At 41.4% G+C, this 25,757-nt stretch overlaps 1 protein-coding gene across 2 annotated transcripts in view; it reads right to left on the reverse strand.

Annotated features, from left to right (window-relative positions):
• Nucleotides 1-204: 204 nt before the first annotated feature.
• The window catches only part of fer (fer (fps/fes related) tyrosine kinase), a 39,947-nt gene continuing 14,394 nt past the window's right edge, over nucleotides 205-25,757 (reverse strand). Inside the window, exons 6-19 of one of the 2 annotated variants that reach the window (XM_024373215.2) lie at nucleotides 24,324-24,461; nucleotides 22,554-22,673; nucleotides 22,292-22,414; nucleotides 17,882-18,071; nucleotides 13,055-13,150; nucleotides 12,565-12,768; nucleotides 11,831-11,953; nucleotides 10,021-10,077; nucleotides 9,762-9,877; nucleotides 9,472-9,566; nucleotides 9,224-9,347; nucleotides 5,113-5,267; nucleotides 4,575-4,697; nucleotides 205-3,971 (exon numbers count right to left, since the gene is read on the reverse strand). In XM_024373215.2, the coding sequence (XP_024228983.1) occupies nucleotides 3,835-3,971; nucleotides 4,575-4,697; nucleotides 5,113-5,267; nucleotides 9,224-9,347; nucleotides 9,472-9,566; nucleotides 9,762-9,877; nucleotides 10,021-10,077; nucleotides 11,831-11,953; nucleotides 12,565-12,768; nucleotides 13,055-13,150; nucleotides 17,882-18,071; nucleotides 22,292-22,414; nucleotides 22,554-22,673; nucleotides 24,324-24,461 (1,801 nt within the window). In that variant the 3' untranslated portion in view covers nucleotides 205-3,834. Of the gene's footprint in view, nucleotides 3,972-4,574; nucleotides 4,698-5,112; nucleotides 5,268-9,223; nucleotides 9,348-9,471; nucleotides 9,567-9,761; nucleotides 9,878-10,020; nucleotides 10,078-11,830; nucleotides 11,954-12,564; nucleotides 12,772-13,054; nucleotides 13,151-17,881; nucleotides 18,072-22,291; nucleotides 22,415-22,553; nucleotides 22,674-24,323; nucleotides 24,462-25,757 lie in introns of both variants that reach the window. The other variant, XM_024373214.2, reaches the window with a different exon arrangement.

Below are 25,757 nucleotides of genomic sequence, written 5' to 3' on the forward strand. Positions count from 1 at the left end.
AGTTTGTATAAAAGCCATTTATACGAGGGAAAGATTAGGCACCACACCATCTCATACAATTTACCCATTTGTAAGCCTCTGGTTGCCTGTTGAATGAAAAAAAAAATCAGGATCAAATATTTGTATTCTGAAAATGGATTTAAGATTATGGTTTGTTGAAATTCATCTCTGCACCTCCCCAAACAGAACACTTGAGAGATTGAATTCAAAGAGCCAAGAGATTTATTGCAAGTACACAGTATAAAATAAAAACAGGACATGAGATTTGATCATTAACAAGGGGAAAATACAGTTAAGGATATTTTTCAATTCTTACTCTGGAGTGGGGTAACCGTGTAACATTTATTTGATAATTACTTAAATCCAGTGCATTGTCCACTTAATTTTTTTACTTTAGATATGGTCTTTATTAAAAGGGAAGCATGTTGAGCTAAACAATGAACACAACACACTAGTGTACCTTTTCTGATAGTGTCTAACATGGCCAAAAGTGCAATCAAAATATATAAAAGGTCTATTGTGGCAATAAATATCCCAGCCCTTTAAATTAGTCTGACACAGACTCAAATATTAGCAATATACTTTAGGAAAAGCGCTCAATAACGCACATACTTTCGAATGCTGTAAAGTTGGCCTTGGAGTAAATAAATGATGATACAGCACGAGGCATTCACATTGAATTGTGAAGCAGAATTAGTCACTAAAAAAAAGAGTAACAAAAGAAAATACAATTCCATTCAACACTGACGTAATAATGGTTTGCATATCATGCATTGGCCAGTAGTGTAGAGGTGAATCTCCAACTACGCATGGGAAAATCTAGACTTGGTCACTTTGCATAATAAAAATAGAAAACAAATTCTATAAAAACAAAACACTGGCAAATATCTTAATACACTAACAAGAGACTGAAATTGATACAAAATGCTGAGGATACTATTTTAGTGTCAAATAAATAAAAGGGTTACTAAAAAAAGGTGTATGCGTTATTTGTTTAAACAGAAATATATTGCGCTCATCAACCAGTAGTTATGATGTAATCACCCATTTCATTCTACACTTTGTTATTAAAGACCATGTTAATAAAAAAAAATACACTTACAAATCAATGGTTTTTTGGGGTTTACAACTAAAGCTGTAACTAGTTCGTCTGGAACGCAAGAAAACAAATCTGGAGGTAATTTGACTGGAGAAACCACTGAATAACTGTTACTCCAGTCTACAAACGGCAACCCATTTACCATGTAGTGCACTACATGGTAAATAGGATGTCATTGGAGAGACAACAGACGAGGTCATGACAGTTTGACATTGTATACAGAGGATAGGAAACAGGAGGATCTTTCCAAATATCTTTTATACATACTAAAAATGTACAAATAAATCATGCAGATGCAAAAGACGTTTTCTTTATCAAAATAAACCATTGGAAGAAACAATCCTAAAGAGTGACCTACATTTGCATGATTGCATTTTTTTCTCAGATTAGTATTCAAAAAACAATATAGAAAAAGGCTATAGCATCTACAAGTATTTACAAAATACAGGAAGAGGAATGTTTGTAAAATTTGAAAGACAAGAAGTGAGATGGATGTGATGTGTTTAATTCACAGAAGATGCTTTAAAAAAAAGACACACCTGGACTGTCAGCACAAAATGGCAAGGAGCTTGGCTACATGGAGTCAACATGGCAGCCTTAGAGGAATGACCGAATACCGAAGCAACTGGAATAGCTAATTCACTAAAGAGCCAGGAAAAACTGGAGCCCGTAGTTATTGACTAGGCCTAGGGGCTCAATTCAATCCGTGTTGCAGAAAATTCACGGTAAAGCACGATTTAAATTGAAAAGGCAACATTCCCGGTAAACGCTGCATATGTCGGCTCAATTAAAAATTATCTTTACATTTCAATCACGCCATACCGCCGATCTTCTGCGAATTGCGATAGATTGATTCAAGCCCTAGGTCCCAGAGTTTTATCCTGTCATGATGCATGGTCAGATAAAACTGGCCCTAAGTATACTTAATGAAAACTAGTTCACTGTACATTACTGAATGCAATGTCTATCAACGATTTACAGTTGTGTGTTTCACCAAATATAATTGTCTGTTAGAAGTAGAAAATACCACATGAATGCATAGAGTTCCTTAACTTTCATGGCTAATGTAACAGCGGACTGTTTGACACAAAATGCGAAAATTTCACGTCAGATTGTGTCGTAACTGTACTTTCTAATTTTCAGATCATACAAAACTATTGAGGTTGTAACAACTGACCGAGACCAATACTTAGAAATGAGGCAGCAATCTGGAGGGTCTTTAAATTAAATAATTCAAAGTCAAATTGTATTAATTACAAATACACAACTTAGACATTCATTCACTTTATAATTAAGGCAGTATTATTGCAATATTTCTGCATTATATCGCCTGAATAATTATAGGAAAATGGTGTAACAAATTGCACTTATCCTTATGTTAAACTGAAAAGGTTTCCGAGATTGAATGGTGTGAGTGAAGAGAATACTTGATCTTTGGAAAGACATTGTAGCTGATCTCAAAATCGCCACAAACAAGACTTTCAGCTAGAAGTATTTCTCTGGAAAGTCAAAGTCAAGCTTGAGACATACAATAATAACCCCCTAGGTATGATCTGCTGCTAAAGAGAACAACAGAACACTCATACGCAATCTGTCTAAAGACTGAAATGAGCTACAGAGTGCATCTACCTTTTCTGTCTGTTTTGGAGGTTGCACAGCTATACGGAGCCCCAGAAACCTTTTTCACGTCCTCATAAACCATGCTACCTTAACAGGACCAAACTCAGGGGCCCCAAAAAAAAAAAAAAAAAAAAAAAACATTTGGAAAATGTTCATTATTGTGGCTATGAATGAATGATGAGCAACAGCAGAAGTCATACAGTGAACTCAAAGTATTGGGACAGTGACACATTTGTTACACATTTGTTGTTGTTTTGGCTCTGTACTCCTGCACTTTGGGTTTTAAATGATACAATGACTGAGGTTAAAGTGCAGACTGTCAGCTTTAATTTGAGGGTATTTTTTTATCCAAATTGAGAGAATCGAAATGAGTGCTTTTTGTACATAGTCGCCCCATTTTAGGACACCAAAAGAATTAAGACAGTACAAAGTTACGTAATTTGGTCCCATATTCATAGCACACAATGACTACGTCAAGTTTGTGGACGCATTTGCTGTTTAATGTGGTTGTTTCAGATTATTTTGGGCCCAATAGAAATTAATGGTAAATAATGTATTGCGCCATTTTGAAGTCACTTTTATTGTAAATATGAATATAATTTGCTTCTCAACACTTCTGTATTAATGTGGATGGTACCACGATTACAGATAATCCTGAATGAATTGTGAATCATGATGCACAAATATAATTTGTATCATTTGTCACTGTCCCAGTACGGTTGGAGCTCACTGTACACGCAACGGAGCATGATCGTGTTATGTATTTTACACAATCTTTCCAAGTTTGCATGGTTTTGCTCCAAAATACCTGAAGTTTACTGTGGTTCAGTAAGAGGTGAAAGAAAGGAACAGGAATAAAAGAACACCAGGTTTAAAAAGAAATACGGTCGTATTTTGACAATGATCCAAGCTAAGCAGAGACCTCTCCTCGATAATGGCTCAAAACAGTTGCATAGGCAAATAACACAGTGATTTTGTGACAAAGTATAAACTGTAAATACAATCAAGACAAGTAGCATCAAGGACGTAACGTTCTGTGGTGTTTACTTCGGGTTGTAAGGGGATGATTCCCTGGATGTTATGCATGACTTGGTCCCCTTTCCCCTACCTGGGTGCTATTTTTTCTTGACCGAGGCCAGTTCTTTCTGAAGGTCGGCAAACTTCGGCCGGTTTTCAGGCTTGTACTCCCAGCACTTCTGCATGACTTTGTAAACCTCATCAGGGCACTTTTGTGGACAGGACATTCTGTAGCCTAAGATGGGGGTGAAAGACAGACAGACACACTTTCAGTGAAGTTCCTAGGATGGATCGAGGCAGGATAATCAGGGGTATAAGGTTGGAAAACAAATTACCAACCAATGCGGTTCTCTTCACGACTGCTCATAGAGACAATTGCTTGGAAAACTAAGGCCAAATCCAATGCATGAGAACACACAGATGACTCACTCGATGGTCAATGCATAATTATGGTGGCGTAGTCTTTTGAGTTCCCTCATTACCTTCAGTTTTATACCTAATCAGTACACCGTTCATTCATTCTTGAAGACTGTTACCAGTCAGAAATGCCTTCATCAGACCACTAATGGTCATATGTGGTGTCCGATATCATTAGCAAATCTCTAGAAACAGGCAAAATCATAAGATACAATCGGTTAAGCGATCTTGTCGAGGTAAAAAGAGTCTCCAACAAAACACTGGAGCACATACTCCTCTGGCCACTGGCCTAAAAAAACAAATCAACAACCGAGGAGTTGGCTAAAGCACAAACGGATCTGGCTACCAAGCTAATACAGATATTCTGTCAGACAAGGAAATCAAGACGACACTCTGAACCTTCGGAGGGACGTCTTCTTACCTTTCTCCACTTGCTCTCTGGCCTGCTGGTTGGTCATCCCAGGGTAAGGGCACACTCCGAGACTAAACGTTTCCCATAGGAGGATCCCATAGCTCCACACGTCACTCTCCGAGCTGTATCTCCCTGGAACAACAACCAGACAACAACACTCTCAGCCACCATGTATTGGAGAAGAAATGTGGTGACATGTTGGGGATGTTGTGTCATCAAAAAGCTATGCTACCTTCTGCAGACTTCAAATCATATACTCCAAAAAAACACAACAACTGTTTTTGTCCCTAAATACCAACTACTGTAGTTGCATTTTGCTGGGTTAGGCCAGTGTAATGGGGCTAGGCCAGTGTAATGGGGCTAGGCCAGTGTAATGGGGCTAGGCCAGTGTTATGGGGCTAGGCCAGTGTTATGGGGCTAGGCCAGTGTAATGGGGTTAGGCCAGTGTAATGGGGTTAGGCCAGTGTTGCTGTTAAGCACATAATGACAAATCTATTTAGAGGTTTGATAACGAAATTGGTGAAAAAGTAAAGCCACGCAGTTTTACCATAATTTAATGCCTCTGGAGCCGTCCACTTGATGGGGATCTGTTTGAGGCCGGACGACGAGTATATCCCATCATCCTCTTGTCTCGACATCCCAAAGTCGCTGATCTTCAGCAGGTTGCTCTCTCCCACCAGACAGTTCCTGGCAGCCAGATCCCTGTGGGAGACAGACGGAGCTACAATATCACTTTACGTGATATTGGGGTGGTGCAGCAGAGGGAATGACAAGTCCAGAGTGTAGACAAAAAAGATGGGCTGTGGTGGGTTCAAAATACAACAACACAAACAGTAGGCCTTTGTTAACTTTTCATGAACGAACAGTCACTCATGACCACAACATTTAACAGGCATTTCAACGGAAACCATTGCTCTCAGAGAAGTATTAGTCAATAGTTTCTATACCATGACAAGACTGGCAACATAGCGTCTGACCGTTCAGCTAGATAGCCGTTCTCGCCGTTATTTGCTGCCTGCCTCAACATCTCCATCAAACAAGCAATTTATGCGCACGCACAGACACCGCACAGACACATTGGGTGCAGTAGCTAGATCAGAATATTTACAGAACAAAGTGAATGGATGTAGTGGTAGAGCCTGCTGATCGTGACAGATGCTAGCCATATGAATAACCATTTTAATGTACATATTAACAATGGGCCATTCAAGAAATTACTTAAATAGTAGGCAAATCAGGACACCTAAAACACATGTACTTGAGTCGGGACAGACGGGGATCTCAACTACTACTGTACATGTAGGTTAAAGGTCACCATACTGTCTGTAAATCAGATGATGTGAACATTTATAATCTACAGAGAGAAAACTCATCCAACAGATTGTTTGGGCCCTGCTGCAGGTGGATGGGATGACCCTGTACCATCTGTGTGTGTGTGTGTGTGTACACAAATCACAGGTTTGTGTGTAAGTATGCGCAAGAGTGTGCGCGTGCGGCATGTTCAAATTGAGCCCTGTATCCCCCCGTTTCAATTGAACAGCCCCGCAGCCCCTCTGTGAGGAGGACTACAGATACTCAATATAAACTCAGCAAAAAAAGAAAAATCCCTTTTGTAGGACCCTGTCTTCCAACGATCATTTGTAAAAATCCAAATAACTTCACAGATCTTCATTGTAAAAGGGTTTAAACACGGTTTCCCATGCTTGTTCAATGAACCATGAACAATTAATGAACATGCACCTGTGGAATGGTCGTTAAGACACTAACAGCTTACAGACGGTAGGCAATTATGGTCACAGTTATGAAAACTTAGGACACTAAAAAGGCCTTTCTACCGACTCTGAAAAACACCAAAAGAAAGATGCCCAGAGTCCCTGCTCATCTGCGTGAACATGCCTTAGGCTGCAAGGAGGCATGAGGACTGGAGATGTGGCCAGGTCAATATCTTGCAATGTCTGTACTGTGAGACGCCCAAGACAGTGTACAGAGAGACAGGATGGACAGCTGTGGCAGACAACGTGTAACAACACCTGCACAGGATCGGTACATCCGAACATCACACCTGCGGGACAGGTACAGGATGGCAACAACTGCTCGAATTACACCAGGAACGCACAATCCCTCCATCAGTGCTCAGACTGTCCGCAATAGGCTGAGAGAGGCTGGACTGAGGGTTTGTAGGCCTGTTGTAAGGCAGGTCCTCACCAGACATCACCGGCAACAACATCGCCTATCTGCACAAACCCACCGTCGCTGGACCAGACAGGACTGGCAAAAAGTGCTCTTCACTGACGAGTCGTGGTTTTGTCTCACCAGGGGTGATGGTCGGATTCGCGTTTATCGTCAAAGGAATGAGCGTTACACCGAGGCCTGTACTCTGGAGCGGGATCGATTTGGAGGTGGAGGGTCCGTCATGGTCTGGGGCATCATCGAACTGAGCTTGTTGCAATTTCAACGCTGTGTGTTACACGGAAGACATCCTCCTCCCTCGTGTGGTACCCTTCCTGCAGGCTCATCCTGAAATGACCCTCCAGCATGACAATGCCACCAGCCATACTGCTATTTCTGTGCATGATTTCCTGCAAGACAGGAATGTCAGTGTTCTGTCATAGCCAGCGAAGAGCCCGGATCTCAATCCTATTGAGCACGTCTGGGACCTGTTGGATCGGAGGGTGAGGGCTAGGGCCATTCCCTCCCTGAAATGTCCGGGAACATGCAGGTGCCTTGGTGGAAGAGTGGGGTAACATCTCACAGCAAGAACTGGCAAATCTGGTGTAGTCCATGAGGAGGAGATGCACTGCAGTACTTAAAAACCTCTTGAGCTTACTTGAGACGCAGACGTCCCACCTAGAGCTCTAGAAATGCACATGCGCGACGCTACATGCTAATAGTATTAGTTAAAACGCAAACGTTCATTAAAATACACATGTTTGGTATTGAAATAAAGCTACAGTCATTGTGAATCTAGCCACCGTGTCAGATTTTTAAAATGCTTTTCGGCGAAAGCATGAGAAGCTATTATCTGATAGCATGCAACACCCCAAAAGACCCGTAGGGGATGTAAACAAAAGAATTAGCATAGTCGGCGCTACACAAACCGCACAATAAAATATAAAACATTAATTACCTTTGACCATCTTCTTTCTTTGCACACCTTGATGTCCCATAATCAATACTGGGTCTTTTTTTGGATTAAATCGGTCCATATATAGCCTATATATCGATCTATGAAGACTGTGTGGAAAACGGAAAAAAGAGCGTTTCATAACGTAACGTCATTTTTTAAAAGTTAAAAATTCGACGATAAACTTTCACAAAACACTTCGAAATACCTTTCTAATGCAACTTTAGGTATAACTACACGTTAATAAGCTATAAAAATCATCAGGAGGCGATGTAAATTCGATAGCCTGCCGTGTGGAAAAATGTCCGGAAAAACACAGAGACAATGCCTCGGGTCGGTGGTCGGAGAGAATCGGTTCCCTTTGGTCGGATCTACCAAGAATCAATTCAGATTCAAATGAGGAGACTCTATACATCCTGTGGAAGCTGTAGGTACTGCAAGCTTGGCCTCATATATTACGGTTCACCTTTAACAATTCATGGGAGTGGCGCATGGATATTTTTTTCCATCTCCAGTGATCAGATTTTCCTGCGCTTTTCGATGAAACAGACGTTCTGTTATAGTCACAGCCGTGATTTAAACAGTTTTGGAAATGTCTGAGTGTTTTCTATCCACACATACTAATCATATGCATATACTATATTCCTGGCCTGAGTAGCAGGACGCCAAAATGTTGCGCGATTTTTAACAGAATTTCCGAAAAAGTAGGGGGGAAGCTTAACAGGTTAATGCAGCTGGTGGCCACACCAGATACTGACTGTTACTTTTGATTTTGACCCCCCTTTGTTCAGAGACACATTATTTAATTTCTGTTAGTCACATGTATGTGGTACTTGTTCAGTTTATGTCTCAGTTGTTGAATCTTGTTATGTTCATACAAATATTTACACATGTTAAGTTTGCTGAAAATAAACGCAGTTGACAGTGAGAGGACGTTTCTTTTTTTGCTGAGTTTATTTTTCAAAGAACTTCTCCTGGCGTTTCTGCTGACTGCCAGCACTAAGCCGCAGAGTTGGGCCAAATTAGGCTGTCACTCAGGGACACTGGTCCCGGTGAGATAAGTAAGAGCAATGCACCGGAGATGATTTGATAGCCCCGCTGTGCTAAGAGAAATGTAAGACTGATTGCAGCAGCAGCACCTCACTTTCTCTTGCTATCACTATCTGGCTTGGTGGAAATAGTTTTCACCTGAAAACACAATCTCAAATTAGCCAGCATAGAGAAATGGCTCAGAGCTCAAGGTGTTACTATCAAATCTGATAGTGTTGTAAACCGTGTTAAGCAGCGAGAGATCCATGTTGTCCTCTCACATATCTTACTTCGGGGGGGATCATGGAATTGTAGTTAGGTTTGAAAATGGAGTGGGCTTGTATAAAATGTTGTACCATTAACAGGACCCACGAGTAAAAATAAGAACAGCTGAACTGAAATTCTGTTCGACGCATGGGCAATCTCTTGAATGTTAGACAGATAGGGCTATTTGCTGGAATACTTGATGCAGAATAATGAACATACAGCACACGTAAACCAATACCTGTGGATGCAGTTTTTGAGCTCGAGGTAAGCCATTCCTGCAGCAGCATCTAAAGAAAACTTCACCAGCTGTTTGGTCTTCAGGTCTTCCTTCTTCTTCCGGAGGAACGACAAGAAGTCCCCTCCTTCCAATAAGATATCAAAATCTATGTTCAGAATTGTAACATTCGGGGGGGGGGGGACATCAACGGAGTTATGTCCCAAAAAAGTTTGTTTCTGTATGGCAGTACTGTACGCTACTGGACTTACCAGACACGAGCTCCATCACAATGTAAATAGGCTGCCGTTGTGTGCAGACGCCTATCAGCTTCACAATGTTGGCGTGGTCATACTGCTTCAGGATCCTGTAGCAGCAACATTTGACAGTACGAGACAGTTACACATTTGTCAGAACTCTAAAACACCAGACTAAAAGTTTGTTCAGGTAAATATATGTCAAAGATGAGTGAACAGACGTTTCTAGGCACTTAAAAAAGGGACCTGCGACTGATTGCGGACATTTCCCTCCACTATATTGCAGGATATGTTGCTCCTCTCACCTGGCTTCAGATAGGAACTTAATCTTCAGCTCCTGTGGAAGATCCTCTTTACATGTCTTGACTGCCACAGGAGTCTTGTCCCGCAATGTTCCTTTGAATACCTCACCAAAGTTGCCCTAAGAACAAAGAAAAGATAGAAAAAAACCAGAGATACAGTAACAAAAGTTGGTTTAGTATATATTAATTTAACAACCCCCCAAAAAACACCTCTGTCCTACAGGTGTGGTGAACACGAAGAGGATATCCAAAACCCACTAACTTTGCCAAGAAGCTCTCCAAGAAGAACATCCTCATGGTTGAGTATCCATTTTTTATCCTACGAAAGATGGAACAAAACACAGGCAATGTAAACACCAAATACAAAACATCTACAAAACACACACACGCTACTGTGTAACAAAGCATCGACTGACTATTGTATTATCAGAATTCCTATAAAACCGAAAAACAATTACTTCAGCCACAAAAAACCTTGATGCCTCAAAAACATTTTCACGGAGCAAGAAAATAATGGCCCAGCTAAACATAACACATTCCAATGGCCAGTCTCATTGAATAAAAATAATGATCAAATCTTCCAAGTGCGATGTGGTGCCTAATGGTAAAATGTCACCGCTTTGCCATGAAGTGCTCACAAAAAGACTATTTAAAAACACTTAGTGTTCGGCGGCTTCAGCAGACCCAATACAGGTAGTAATGACAACAACCATTAACCCTGTGTTCGTAATGGCTGGGGCAATTAAAACACCATTATGTTCAACACCAACCGGGTAGCTTAGGAGGACTCTAGCACTTCTTTATGATTAAACCTGGCTATTGAAAGTGTTGACTTATTTCCCTCTATCGAGAAAACGCCAGGCATATTGGATCCAGTTGCAGCACATAGCGGATATTAAAATACATTTGCACTACGAACCTATACATGAGAAATGTGCCGTGAAAGATGTCATACAGGTCAGGAAACCAGAGGTTAACAGCGTCAATGGCTAAAATAGCCAAGGAATCTTTTGGAGCACATCATGATCAATGTCATTTAATACAGAGGACTGAAAATCCCAATTGGAATATGTTTCATTAAATTGTGGCAAGTGTAGTTAGAACTTAACCTACAGAAAGATGTTCAACTGTGATCACAGCACAGTACTTATTAAAACTGAAATATTTACTTGATGTCAGATTCTCACTATATTTCAGGATATGGCCAAAACCTGCAGAACAAAACATCAAATAAAGCTGAGATGATGCGGTATGTCAGAACGTCGGAAAATCAATCAATTAAAAGTCGCGAGTACCAGAAAAGATCGGGATCAACTTCATTTCGACTCATGCTTATGTCAGCAGCAGATAGTGGATGTATACATAATGAGTCTCAGTGAGAGAGCCTGTAAAAAAGTAATGCATCTCCAATGAAGGACCTGGTGAAAACTGACTGAAATGAGAGCCAAATACAAAAACACCATGGCAGTCATACAAACCGATGTACGTTTATTCCGTGACTCAGTTTGGTAGAGCGTGGCGCTCACAACGCCAGGGTTGTGGTTCTGATTCCCACGAGGGACCAGTATGAAAATGCATGCACTCACTACCGTTAGTCGCTCTGGATAAGAGCATCTGCTAAATGACAAAAACTTTATGAAAATGTAAATAAGAACTTCAGAACCTTTAATATCATGATTTAGGGCCAGGAGTCGGGGCCCAATTCGTAAGGTACAACTAGGACTAATAGTCATAAAGCAATGGAGCCTAGACCACTGATGTCGCTGAAAACAACTTGAGATGTGGGTGTTGCTTGCTATCCTTTTCCTGTTTTGGAAGCATCAAATGTAAATGTGAATGCTCATTTTGAAATTGACGGGGCTTAGTTCTGAACGTCTATTAGACTAACACCAGACGCTTCTGGACAACCTGACCATATTAACGAGTTTTACATTGTGTCATTAAAAGGCCTCCAAGTGAGCTCGATGGCTTTTGTAATAATTACATTTCCCTCCCTGTTGTGACAAACTCCCATTGACTTCGGATCTACATCACATGGTGAATGAACATGGATATGAGAGAAAATGTTTTACCTTGATGACTGGGTTTAAAAGCACCACCCCTGACTTCTTGGTAATGACTTGCTTTGTGGTGTAATGGTGTTCAATTAACTGAGGAATGGTCGGGAAGCCAGTGCCTTCAAAACGATACTGGTTCTGCGGACAAAGAGCAGGCAAAGAGCAGAAAGTAGGTAAAAAAAAGAAAGACTTGTGCAAAGCCAGAACAGCTCATAGGAGCAGCTTGATGTGCAAGTACACAACCCTTGGACAGGACGCTAGTCTATCCCAGGGCCTTACCCCCAATCCACCTCCGTAATGCTGAGTGCCAAGCAGTGACGCATCGGGTACCATTTTGGTACGACTCGGCTGGGGATCAAACTCCCAATCTTCCAATCTCAGGGAAGACACTAACTGCAAGGCTACTGACTTAGTCATTAATGCATTCAAAATATTTGCTAATCATCATCTTTCATTTTTACGGAAACCTTATAACTTCACAAGCAATTACTAGCAGCATTACTTGTAACTGCCATCTGAATCAATGAACCATAGAATTCCTTGTCAAATAGTTTCAGTTTGTACCAAGTTGCCTGTGAACTCGTATCTCTGTATATGTAACAGACACAAAGTAATCATTGGCTGACGCACATCATCGCATCAAATATACACGAAGACATCCTTTTCTTTTGTCTCTTATACTGCTGAAACCCAATTGCTCTGCAGGGAGACAAACAGCTTTTATTCACAACTGAACACGTAGAACTCACGTCTGCAAACTGGATGATGAAGTGTCTCCGTTGTCCATCGGAGAAGACAGACAGGACGTACTCGCCAGGCTTGCCATGGCTCTCCCGGACCAGGAAGTCACCTTGCTGTTTGAGCAGCTCCTGGGCCTCGGTCCTGGGGATGGCCCCGTGGTACCACTCCTGGTCCCCCAGGGGCTTCTCACTGGTCGGGATCACGTCAAAAAACTGCTGGACACGTACGATGGAATGAAATATGATATTATGATGATATGATAATGACAGTTAGGGATCAATTGTGAATTACTCTTCAATTGTCAGTCAAGACAGCTGGAAGATCTGTGTCACTCCACTCAGAAAAGGACATATTGTTGACGAGACATGATAAAACAGATCATTCACAATTGGAATGCAATGTGTACGATACACAACATATTTTCCACACTCACTACACAAGGCAACACAAACAATGGTTTTAAAAAACATTTTTGAAATAACAGACTTCAGAACCTACAGATGATGAGCCAAGGACAGATTTCGGAGAGCGGATGATACCGGCGATGGAATGACGCAAGGTGTCAAACTTTGATATCTTGTCTTTGCCTTTGTCCTGAAAATGACAGAGAAATATGTTAGACTGATAAGCAGTCGAGCATTAACAATTGAACAAGCCCAATATAGAAAACCTGACTTTACTGTATGTTCGGGAGGGTTAGAGTGATCCCTATGTGCTCACACTGCCCTCCTCTGTTCACCCAGCTATCTGCAGAGAGAGCTGAAGCCAAAAGGAGGCTCAACAGCACTAAATCATCTCACATACCAGTCAACACAAAGCTTTGTATGTCGCGCTCATACGTTGCCCCATTCAAAGTCAGACATCTCAATGTCAATGAAATATGTTTCCCATTTCACTAACATGACTAAGTCAATGGAAAACTAGTACGCAACATCATTCTGAACTGGTTTTCTATGACACCATCGTCTTTTAAACAGAAACTTGATTGACACACAGACACACTGTCACATTTCATCTCCCCAGATGGGCAGGCACAGCATTGTCCTTAAGAAAAAAAACAAAAAACATTTCAGTAGTCTGAATGAATATGCCCTTGGAGACAACAGAAGACAAAAAAAACATACTGACCTACTACCATACAATGAAAATGTACAGGACAATGCACAGAATGAATAGAACGGTCATAGAAGCTCTAACCCTGACAATTTGACTGCTAAACTCATAAGTACACTCGCAATGGCTGCCGGGTATTGTGATGTAATCATTTTCATGGTAATTTGGAACGTTCTATCAACTGATACGATATTCACGTGATAAGGACGAATTCCCCTCGACCACAACTTGGGGAAACCAAAAATTGTTTCCCCCATTGAAACAGAGCAAACTCACTTAAACAAAAATAACAAAACATGCCAAAAAGCTACGTTGTTCAATGTACATTTAACCAGGTCAAAAATCCCGACCTACGATTCGCAATGCTCTCCCGTAGGGAAATATGAGAGTGCGATAAGTCCTGTGGCTTAGGCTATTCGTGGGAGAATGGGAAAAGTGGGGATCCGTTGTCCAAGTAGGCTACACATACAGTGCCTTCAGAAAGTATTCATACCCTTTCACTTATTCCACATTTTGTTGTGTTACAGCCTGATACATTTTTTTTCTCTCACCTATCTTCACACAATACCTGATAATGACAAAGTGAAAACATGTTTTTCGACATGTTTACAAATTGATTGAAAATGAAATACAGAAATGTCTCATTTACATAAGTATTCAATACATGTTAGCATCACTCTTGGCAGCAATTATAGCTATGCGTCTTCATGGGTAACCATTTTCAAGTCTTGTCATAGATTTTCAAGCAGATTTAAGTCAAAACTAACTCGGCCACTCACTGTCTTCTTGGTAAGTAATTCCAGTGTAGATTTGGTCTTGTGTTTTAGTTTATTGTCCTGCTGAAAGGTGAATTCATCTCCCAGTGTCTGGTGGAAAGCAGACTGAACCAGGGTTTCCTCTACGATTTTGCCTGTGCTCAGCTCCATTCTGTTTATTTTTTATTATGGAAAAACTCCCCAGTCCTAAACGATTACAAGCATACCCATAACATGATGCAGCCACCACTATGCTTGAAAATCTGGAGTGTGGTACTCAGTAATGTGTTGTATTGGATTTGCCCCAAACATAGCACTTTGTATTCAGGACACAAAAGTGAATTGCTCTGCCACATTTTTTGCATTATTACTTTAGTGCCTTGTTGCAAAAAGGATGAATATTTTAGAATATTTTTATTCTGTACAGGTGTCCTTTTCACTCTGTCAATTAGGTTAGTATAGAGCGGTTTACTTCCTCTCCAGCAACTGAGTTAGGAAGGACGCCTGTATCTAGTGACTGGGTGTATTGATACACCACCCAAAGTGCAATTAGTAATTTCGCCATGCTCAAAGGAATATTCCTTATGCTTTTTTTAAATGTTTATATACCCATCTACCAATAGTTGTCCTTCTTTGTGAGGAATTGGATTACCTCCCTGGCTTTTGCGCTTGATCTTCACTGCTTGACTCATACAGATAATTGTATGTGTGGGGTACAGAGATGAGGTACTCATTCAAAAATCCTGTTAAACACTATATTGCACACAGAGTGAGTCAAAGCAGCTTATTAGACTTGTTAAGCACACACATTCAACAATTTGAACAATTTTACCAAGTTACAGTTCACATAAGGAAATCAATTCATTAGGCCCTAATCTATGGATTTCACATCCAGGCATAGGCCCACCCACTGGGGAGCCAGGCTCAGCCAATCAGAATGAGTTTTCCCCCACAAAAAGGTTTTATTAGAGACAGAAATATTCCTAAATTTCATCAGCTGTTCGGGTGGCTGGTCTCAGACGATCCCGCAGGTAATGAAGCCGGATGTGAAGGTCCTGGGCTGGCGTGGTTACACGTCATCTACGATTGTGAGGCCGGTTGGATGTACTGCCAAATTCTCTAAAACGACATTGGAGGCAGCTTATGGTAGAGAAATGAACATTCAATTATCTGGAAACAGCTCGTGTGGACATTCCTGCAGTCAGCATGCCAATCGCCAACCTTCAATACTTGAGACATCTGTGGCATTGTGTTATTTATATTCATATTATTTATATTCCCCAGCACAAGGTGCACCTATGTAAAGTTTGTGCTGTTTAATGCGCTTCTTGATATGCCACACCTGCCAGGTATATGGATTATCTTGGCAAAGGATAAATGCTCAAACAGGGATGTAAAACAAATTTGTGTACAAAATTTGAGCGAAATAAGCTTTTTGTGCATATAGAACATTTCTGGGATATTTTATTTTAACACTTTACATGTTGCTTTTATATTTTTGTTCAGTATATTTAAGCTTGCCATAAGAAAGGTGTTGAGTATACATTTAGAAAAACATAATTCCACTTCGACATTATGGGGTATTGTGGGTAGGCCAGTGATAAAAAAAAGTATCTGTTTTTCAATTTTAAATTCAGGCTATAACAAAACGTGGAAAAAGTCAAGGGGTGTGAATACTTTCTGAAGGCACTGTAGCTAGCTATGTGTGTGGAAAACATTTAATCAGAGGTTAAGACATTTAACTTTTTTGGTAGTCTAACTGTAGCTGGCAAATGTCCCATCGCTGGAGAATAAACTGGACGAGCTCCGTTTGAGACTATCCTATCAACGGGACATTAAGAACTGTAATATACTATGCTTCTCGGGAGTCGTGGCTAAACAAAGACATGGATAATATACATCTAGCTTGCTTTTCTATGCATCGGCAGGACAGAACGGCAGAGTCCGGTAAGATCAGGGTTGGTGGTTTTGTCTCTCTTTATTATGTGTACATTGTCACCTATAAATAAATAAAAATGAACAACCGCTGGTGCGCGATGAGTTAGAATACCCAATTATTAAATGTAGACCATACAATTTAGAAAGAGTTTTCACCTGTATTTTTTGTAGCTGTCTAGTTACCATTACAACCCGATGCTGGCACGAAGACCACACTCAATGAGCTGTATATGGCTATAAGCAAACAAGAAAATGCTCATCCAGATGCGGCGCTCCCAGTGGCCGTGATTATAATGCAGGGACACTGAAATCTGTTTTACAGGAAATGGAGGGCTGAACATGACCCCATTCAAATCAACGCGGCTGTAGTAGAGCGGGTTGAGAGCTTCAAGTTTCTTGGTGTCCACATCACTAAGGACCTATCATGGTCCAAACACACCAACACAGGCGTTAAGATTTGGCATGGGCCCTCAGATCTTCAAGAAGTTCTACAGCTGCGCCACTGAGAACATCTTGACTGGCTGCAATCACCTCTTGGTATGCAAACTGCTCGGCATCCGACCACAAGGCACTCCAGAGGGTAGTGCATACGGCCCAGTACATCACTGGGGCCGAACTCCCTGCCATCCAGGACCTCTATACCAGGCGGTATCAGAGGAAGGCCCTAAAAACTGTCGAAGACTTCAGCCACCCAAGTCATAGGCTGTTCTCTCTGCAAGTGGTACCGGAGCGCCGAATCTGTGACCAAAATGTAGCTGAACAGCTTCCACCCCCAAGCCATAAGACGACTGAACAGTTAATCATATTTACATTGACCCCTCTATTATTTATGTATCTTAATTGTTTTTCACTGACTCCCTTGCACACTCACTAAACTCTACGCACACACACTACATACACACATGCATATTGACGCCATACACACACCGACACACTTACACATATGCTGCTGATACTGTTTATTATATATCCTGATTGCCTAGTCACTTCAACCCCTACCCACATGTACATACTGCATTACCTTAATTACCTTGTACCCCTGCACATTGACTCGGTACTGGTACTCCTTGTATACAGCCTTGTTATTGTGTTACTATTTCCTTTTTAATTTTGTTAATATTTGTTTTACTTTTTAACTCTGCACTGTTGAGAATGGGCTCGTGAGTAAGCATTTATTTGTCTGTAAAGTCGACACCTTTTTATTTGACCTAATCAATAGATGCCTTCATAACGATATACAGCATCTCTCTGGGGAATGCATTTAAATAACACGGCAAAGACGACCGTTTGGCTCGACACAAAACAGTCTAAGACAGGACAGAAGTTCATACTGTGGGTCAGTCCGAGTGGAAAGTGCTGCATTCCTTCTTATTACAAAGCTGTGTCTGAGTGACAAGTAATAGCCTGAAATCCACACTGGTAGGCTCCGTTTCACCATGGTTCACCATCGCACATCAGCTTGGATTCCAGGCTAGACAAGTAAGTTCTTCCCAATTAAAAACCAACAACACTGACGCACCATGGAGTTGACTGAGCGCGCATCGTCCTCGTAGTTGACCATGGGGGGCAGCTCCTTGCCCTCGTTCTCCTGCATCTTGTGGTCGAGCAGGTCCTTCTGGGCACCCAGCTTGGCCACGGTGCAGCGCAGCAACTGGACAGTCTGCCTCAGATCCTCCAGAGACTGCTTCTGACTGAGCAGCAGCACCGCACTGACAGGGAGAGGGAGAATTAGTTAGGGAGTGAATGAGTGTGTTGTGAGAGAAACAAAGAGAGAGAGGCAGTGAGATGAAGAGAGAAAATGGGAGTATGTGTATGTGAAAAGATAGGGATAGATATGAGGAGGGGGGGGGGGTCACACTCTGGCGCTTGTCTGAATTCAAACAGTATTACGGCTTAATCTGCCTCTCGGAACGAGGATGTGGAAAATTATTTGGGGGTTTGCTTTCTCCCAGAGCGATATATAGCCTACAGTCCAACAGCTCCAACTGCTAAGCTTTATCTGTGCTCTGATTAATGGGTGTGAAGACCAATGTCCCCTCTAATTGTTTTCAGTACTGAGGCGCTTTAAGTTACAGTTTTAACAGCGGCCAAGTAGCCTAGTGTGACTATTTGACTACAAGAGTGGCCTACCATCAAAAACCATGGAGAAAATGCATCGCAAAACATTTTAACATGGAACTAGCTGTTCTATCATTCAGCCTACAGTAGCAGCCAATGTATGGTGTTCAATGTAGGCCTATATTCAATGAGATTTTTGAAGAAAAAAAACATGCAGGTTTTAACATTAAACCTGTTTATCCGCTTGTCCTTCAGACAAGGAGGGACTGAAAATGTTGTGTTGTTTGATGCAAGAAACCACTTTACAAAATAAAATGTATTATTATTCCCATACCATTATTACAGAGAATCAGACAAATTATGCTACCCTCTGCCTATTGGCTAATTAGCTTATTCAAGCCTGCCTCAAAATACAACACTATTTACCGGACTCACTTTTCAAAGACATCTAGAAATGTACCCATTTTGTGCTCTTGTAGGTAGCAATCACTCCACTATTGCTGACTACAAATTATCTAGAACTAATAACTCACTAGCTAGCAAAGGATATGAACAAAAATGTGCACACATGGCTACATGCAGCTCTCGCTTTGATCTCAAAACATTTGCATCTACTCACGCCCGCTCATGCTGTAAACACAGTCCAACTCAAAGTAAATGGCACAGATCCATATATGGCAATGGTCTATTTGCATTTAGGCCTACTGCAGATCTGATTGTTTATGCAGCACTGGTCTGTGAAGAGTACGTGTGTGTGTATATGTGTGTATATATATATATATATATGGTCTATATATATATATATATACACAAACAAGCCAGAATGTTGTGTGTGTATATATATATATATATATATATATATATAGATATATACATAGATATACACACACGCATACATACATATATATATATATATATATACACTGCTCAAAAAATTAAAGGGAATACTAAAATAACACATCCTAGATCTGAATGAATGAAATATTCTTATTAAATACTTTTTTCTTTACATAGTTGAATGTGCTGACAACAAAGTCACACAAAAATTATCAATGGAAATCAAATTTATCAACCCATGGAGGTCTGGTTTGGAGTGACACTCAAAATTAAAGTGGAAAACCACACTACAGGCTGATCCAACTTTGATGTAATGTCCTTAAAACAAGTCAAAATGAGGCTCAGTAGTGTGTGTGACCTCCACGTGCCTGTATGACCGCCCTACAACGCCTGCGCATGCTCCTGATGAGGTGGCGGATGGTCTCCTGAGGGATCTCCTCCCAGACCTGGACTAAAGCATCCGCCAACTCCTGGACAGTCTGTGATGCAACGTGGCGTTGGTGGATGGAGCGAGACATGATGTCCCAGATGTGCTCAATTGGATTCAGGTCTGGGGAACGGGCAGGCCAGTCCATAGCATCAATGCCTTCCTCTTGCAGGAACTGCTGACACACTCCAGCCACATGAGGTCTAGCATTGTCTTGCATTAGGAGGAACCCAGGGCCAACCGCACCAGCATATGGTCTCACAAGGGGTCTGAGGATCTCAACTCGGTACCTAATGGCAGTCAGGCTACCTCAGGCTACCTCCGGCGAGCACATGGAGGGCTGTGAGGCCCCCCAAAGAAATGCCACACCACACCATGACCCACCGCCAAACCGGTCATGCTGGAGGATGTTGCAGGCAGCAGAACGTTCTCCACGGCGTCTCCAGGCTGTCACGTCTGTCACGTGCTCAGTGTGAACCTGCTTTCATCTGTGAAGAGCACAGGGCGCCAGAGGTGAATTTGCCAATCTTGGTGTTCTCTGGCAAATACCAAACGTCCTGCACGGTGTTGGGCTGTAAAGCACAACCCCCACCTGTGGACGTCGGGCCCTCATACCACCCTCATGGAGTCTGTTTCTGACCGTTTGAGCAGACACATGCACATTTGTGGCCTGCTGGAGGTCATTTTTCAGGGCTCTGGCAGTGCTCCTCCTGCTCCTCCTTGCACAAAGGCGGAGGTAGCGGTCCTGCTGCTGGGTTGTTGCCCTCCTCCACGTCTCCTGATGTACTGGCCTGTCTCCTGGTAGCGCCTCCATGCTCTGGACACTACACAGCAAACCTTCTTGCCACAGCTTGCATTGATGTGCCATCCTGGATGAGCTGCACTACCTGAGCCACTTGTGTGGGTTGTAGACTCTCTGTGTGTATGTGTGTGTGTATATATATACAGTGGGGCAAAAAAGTATTTAGTCAGCCACCAATTGTGCAAGTTCTCCCACTTAAAAAGATGAGGCCTGTAATTTTCATCATAGGTACACTTCAACTATGACAGACAAAATGAGAGAAAAAAATCCAGAAAATCACATTGTAGGATTTTTAATGAATTTATTTGCAAATTATGGTGGAAAATAAGTATTTGGTCACCTACAAACAAGCAAGATTTCTGGCTCTCACAGACCTGTAACTTCTTCTTTAAGAGGCTCCTCTGTCCTCCACTCGTTACCTGTATTAATGGCACCTGTTTGAACTTGTTATCAGTATAAAAGACACCTGTCCACAACCTCAAACAGTCACACTCCAAACTCCACTATGGCCAAGACCAAAGAGCTGTCAAAGGACACCAGAAACAAAATTGTAGACCTGCACCAGGCTGGGAAGACTGAATCTGCAATAGGTAAAAAGCTTGGTTTGAAGAAATCAACTGTGGGAGCAATTATTAGGAAATGGAAGACATACAAGACCACTGATAATCTCCCTCGATCTGGGGCTCCACGCAAGATCTCACCCCGTCGGGTCAAAATGATCACAAGAACGGTGAGCAAAAATCCCAGAACCACACAGGGGGACCTAGTGAATGACCTGCAGAGAGCTGGGACCAAAGTAACAAAGCCTACCATCAGTAACTCACTACGCCGCCAGGGACTCATATCCTGCAGTGTGCCAGACATGTCCCTCTGCTTAAGCCAGTACATGTTCAGGCCCGTCTGAAGTTTGCTAGAGAGCATTTGGATGATCCAGAAGAAGATTGGGAGAATGTCATATGGTCAGATGAAACCAAAATATAACATTTTGGTAAAAACTCAACTCGTCGTGTTTGGAGGACAAAGAATGCTGAGTTGCATCCAAAGAACACCATACCTACTGTGAAGCATGGGGGTGGAAACATCATGCTTTTGGGCTGTTTTTCTGCTCAGGGACCAGGACGACTGATCCGTGTAAAGGAAAGAATGAATGGGGCCATGTATCGTGAGATTTTGAGTGAAAACCTCCTTCCATCAGCAAGGGCATTGAAGATGAAACGTGGCTGGGTCTTTCAGCACGACAATGATCCCAAACACACCGCCCGGGCAACGAAGGAGTGGCTTCGTAAGAAGCATTCAAGGTCCTGGAGTGGCCTAGCCAGTCTCCAGATCTCAACCCCATAGAAAATCTTTGGAGGGAGTTGAAAGTCTGTGTTGCCCAGCAACAACTCCAAATCATCACTGCTCTAGAGGAGATCTGCATGGAGGAATGGGCCAAAATACCAGCAACAGTGTGTGAAAACCTTGTGAAGACTTACAGAAAACATTTGACCTCTGTCATTGCCAACAAAGGGTAAATAACAATGTATTGAGATAAACTTTTGTTATTGACCAAATACTTATTTTCCACCATAATTTGCAAATAAATTCATTAAAAATCCTACAATGTGATTTTCTGGATTTTTTTCTCTCATTTTGTCTGTCATAGTTGAAGTGTACCTATGATGAAAATTGCAGGCCTCTCTTATCCTTTTAAGTGGGAGAACTTGCATAATTGGTGGCTGACTAAATACTTTTTTTGCCCCACTGTATATACACCAATTAATTGTGTATTATAGTCTGATTAATCAGACAAGGTAGCAACGTACTCAGACTTCCTTTCACATGTTCTGGTGGACTCCTCAATCTTGTTCTCCAGGTCCTGCATAAGATCCTCCTTGCTGCGTAGGCTTTGCTGAGTGAGGACCAGCTCATCTGATGTGGATTTTAGCCTGTGGAAGAAGATGGATGGATCTCAAAAGTCCTTCCTTGATTCCTCACAACATCCTCCCACCTTCTTTTCAAAACATCAGTGCGAGACAGGGTCAATGACCACAATACTCTCCTCCCTTCATACATTGTTTTACTCACATCGCTTGTAAACTGTCTGCAGTCAAATTGTTCCATAGGATCTCGTTTGCTTGTAGATTCTCTGTTTCCTCCAGCAGTGAAATGTCAAATTCTACATTCGGTTCTTTGGTTTCTGGAGACCTGGAAGATGACATCTTATGTTAAAATGGGGACAAAAGTACTGTTACTTCAAGGAAAACACCCCAAAACAAATTTGGGGCATTTGTTTTATTAGTCCATTGATGATATAGTCCCAAAATGTTTTGCATGTCAGCAATCATGTTTTCAAGATATTTAACTTAAAAAATACAGCAAGCTGTCCCATATGATGCAAAAAGCAGCATCATATGATGCTAAATGCATCATACAGGCCAGATTTGGGTATTTTGAAAGTTATGCATCTTGAAAACTTGATAGCTGACATGCAAAACATTGAGACTATATCAACAATGGACTAATGAAACAAATACCAAAAGATAATTTTGGGGTGGAATTTTCCTTTAAAGATGGGCTGAACCGACTGATTTAGCCTCTAGGTCAATCCTCCTCATAAGGAAATGTAACCGAGAAAGAGATTTGGGTCTTGGAGGCATGCTTTGATGTGGTTGTCTCGTGTGTGTGTGTGTGTGTGTGTGTTCGCACGCGGTAAGCGTTTGTACACACTGCCAAAACAGTACACAATTATTCACTCACCCTTCTAGATAACTTGAAACAGTCTAATCAGGTCGAGTCTGGAAGTAGCTTCCTTCGCCAATTAGCTTCAGCCGGCTGGTGTGTGACCGTGGCAAAGTTGGTTTGACTTTGGATAGCCTATCTGTGGGGCTAGTTAGGGACCGCCAATTAATTACACAATGTAAATGGGACAATATTTTCATGTTGAACACCTTTTAGTTGTATCATTAAATGCTTTCAATATTTGTATATGAATTTCTACAATATATAGTGGTTTTGAGGTTTATAATTAATTGAAACTTGGAGATATTGAAATGTTAAAATATTGTCCCAATATTGAGTGTACAAAACATTAGGAATACCTTCGTAATTTTGAGTCCCCCCCTTGCTCTCAGAACAACCTCAAGTTGACTGGATGTCCTTTGGGTGTACACATAGGAAACTTTTGAGTGTGAAAAACCCAGCAGCTTTGCAGTTCTTGACACAAACCGGTGCGCCTGGCACCTATCATACCCCGTTCAAAGGCACTTACATCTTTTGTCTCGCCCATTCACCCTCTGAATGGCACACATACACAATCCATGTCTCATATGTCTCAAGGCTTAAAAATCCTTCTTTAACCCGTCATCTACACGGAATAAAGTGGATTTAACAAGTGACATCAATAAGGGATCATAGACTGACCAGGTGAAAGCTATGTCATGGAAAGAGCAGGTGTTCATAATGTTTGGTACACTCACTGTACATTGTGTAATTTACTGTTATTCCTTCACTAGCACCATAGGGATATCCAAAGTCAAACCAAATTGACCATGTGCATTACGATTGGGTCTTGATGATTACTTGGGTGCTGCCAAATGTGGGCAGGATTGAAATAACCCCAACCCAAAGAAAACTGTGGCGTTCCCTTAAATCTGTGACATTTTTCCCCATAATCATCTCACAAATCTCAGATTTTGGACGAGACTGACTTTATGACCAAAATGATCCTATTTACCCTTTGTAGTAAATTTTGACACTAGAATAAATGTCTATGACTCATCAATGCCACATAGCTGTTTTCAACCAGAGAAGTTGGTTTTTCGGTTCAGTCTCTAAGGCAAAATCACTAAAACCTACCTGTAGACCTCAATGAAGTGTTCATACTCGGACACAGGGTCAATTTGGTCGATGGACGTGTGTATTTCTTTGTGGACCTTTACTATTTCATCAGTTAAGAGACTGGTAATTTCACTGTATTCCTCCAAAATCCCCTTCCTGAAAATGACAAAACAGTTGGAAAATCATAAAACACAGTTAGAATACGCTCAATTGATCTATTAGTATACATCTCTATGAAATATATGATCCAATAACTAAAAATATTGAATACATATTTCTTTGAAGTTGGTGGACCAAACTGAAAGCCAAAGACTCAAGTGCAACTCTCCACCGTGTTGCGGGAAATGGAATGCAGGGGAGGGGGATAGTTGTTTCGAATACAGCCTAAGTATCGTTGCAATTTGCCAAACTTCCACAAGGGGGAAAGTTAGAAATAGTTGCTTAAAGTAAAACAGCACCCTAAAAACCACCCCAAAACCATTGTTATTCGGTAAATTAGCCCATTGCTGATATAGTCACAAATTCTTTGCATGTCAGCAATCAAGTTTAAGATACATAGCTTTTCAAATACATAAATACAGCCGGTATGATGCATTCAGCATCATATGATGCCGGCTGTAAACAAATACCAAAAGATAGTTTTTGGGTGCAATTTTATTCAGTGTTGTAGTACTCGAGTCCGGTCTCGAGTACTACAAAAATCTAAAAGTACTACAAGTACTTAAGTACTACAAAAATTCCCATTTTATGCTAGCTAGCTGCTAGTAGGATGTCATGTTATGCCATTGGAGTGGGTGAGTGACTGACGTTTATTTATATTGTTTTTCGGAGTCTCATACACAGCTAGAGATGCAGGTGTGATTTGGTAAGCTGGCAAGAACTTGAACCCCTGTCATCCAGTTAGCACATGTCTTGCGTTTGCAAATGCCCTCTGGCGATTTCAGAGCACTCTCGTCTGAGTGTGCCAGAGCGCAAAACTGATAAATTTACGAACACACAACACCCGCTGAATATGACAGGTGTCATTAAACGTAGGCAGTGGTGGAAAAAGTACTTGAGCAAAAGTTAAGGTGCCTCAATAGAACATGACTCAAGTAAAAGTAACCCAGTAAAATTCTGCTTGAGTAAAAGTATAAAAAGTATTTGGTTTAAAATATACAGTGCCTTGCGAAAGTTTTCGGCCCCCTTGAACTTTGCGACCTTTTGCCACATTTCAGGCTTCAAACATAAAGATATAAAACTGTATTTTTTGGTGAAGAATCAACAACAAGTGGGACACAATCATGAAGTGGAACGACATTTATTGGATATTTCAAACTTTTTTAACAAATCAAAAACTGAAAAATTGGGCGTGCAAAATTATTCAGCCCCTTTTACTTTCAGTGCAGCAAACTCTCTCCAGAAGTTCAGTGAGGATCTCTGAATGATCCAATGTTGACCTAAATGAATAAT

This window comes from Oncorhynchus tshawytscha, linkage group LG20, assembly GCF_018296145.1.
Source record: "Oncorhynchus tshawytscha isolate Ot180627B linkage group LG20, Otsh_v2.0, whole genome shotgun sequence".
NCBI lineage: Eukaryota > Metazoa > Chordata > Actinopteri > Salmoniformes > Salmonidae > Oncorhynchus > Oncorhynchus tshawytscha.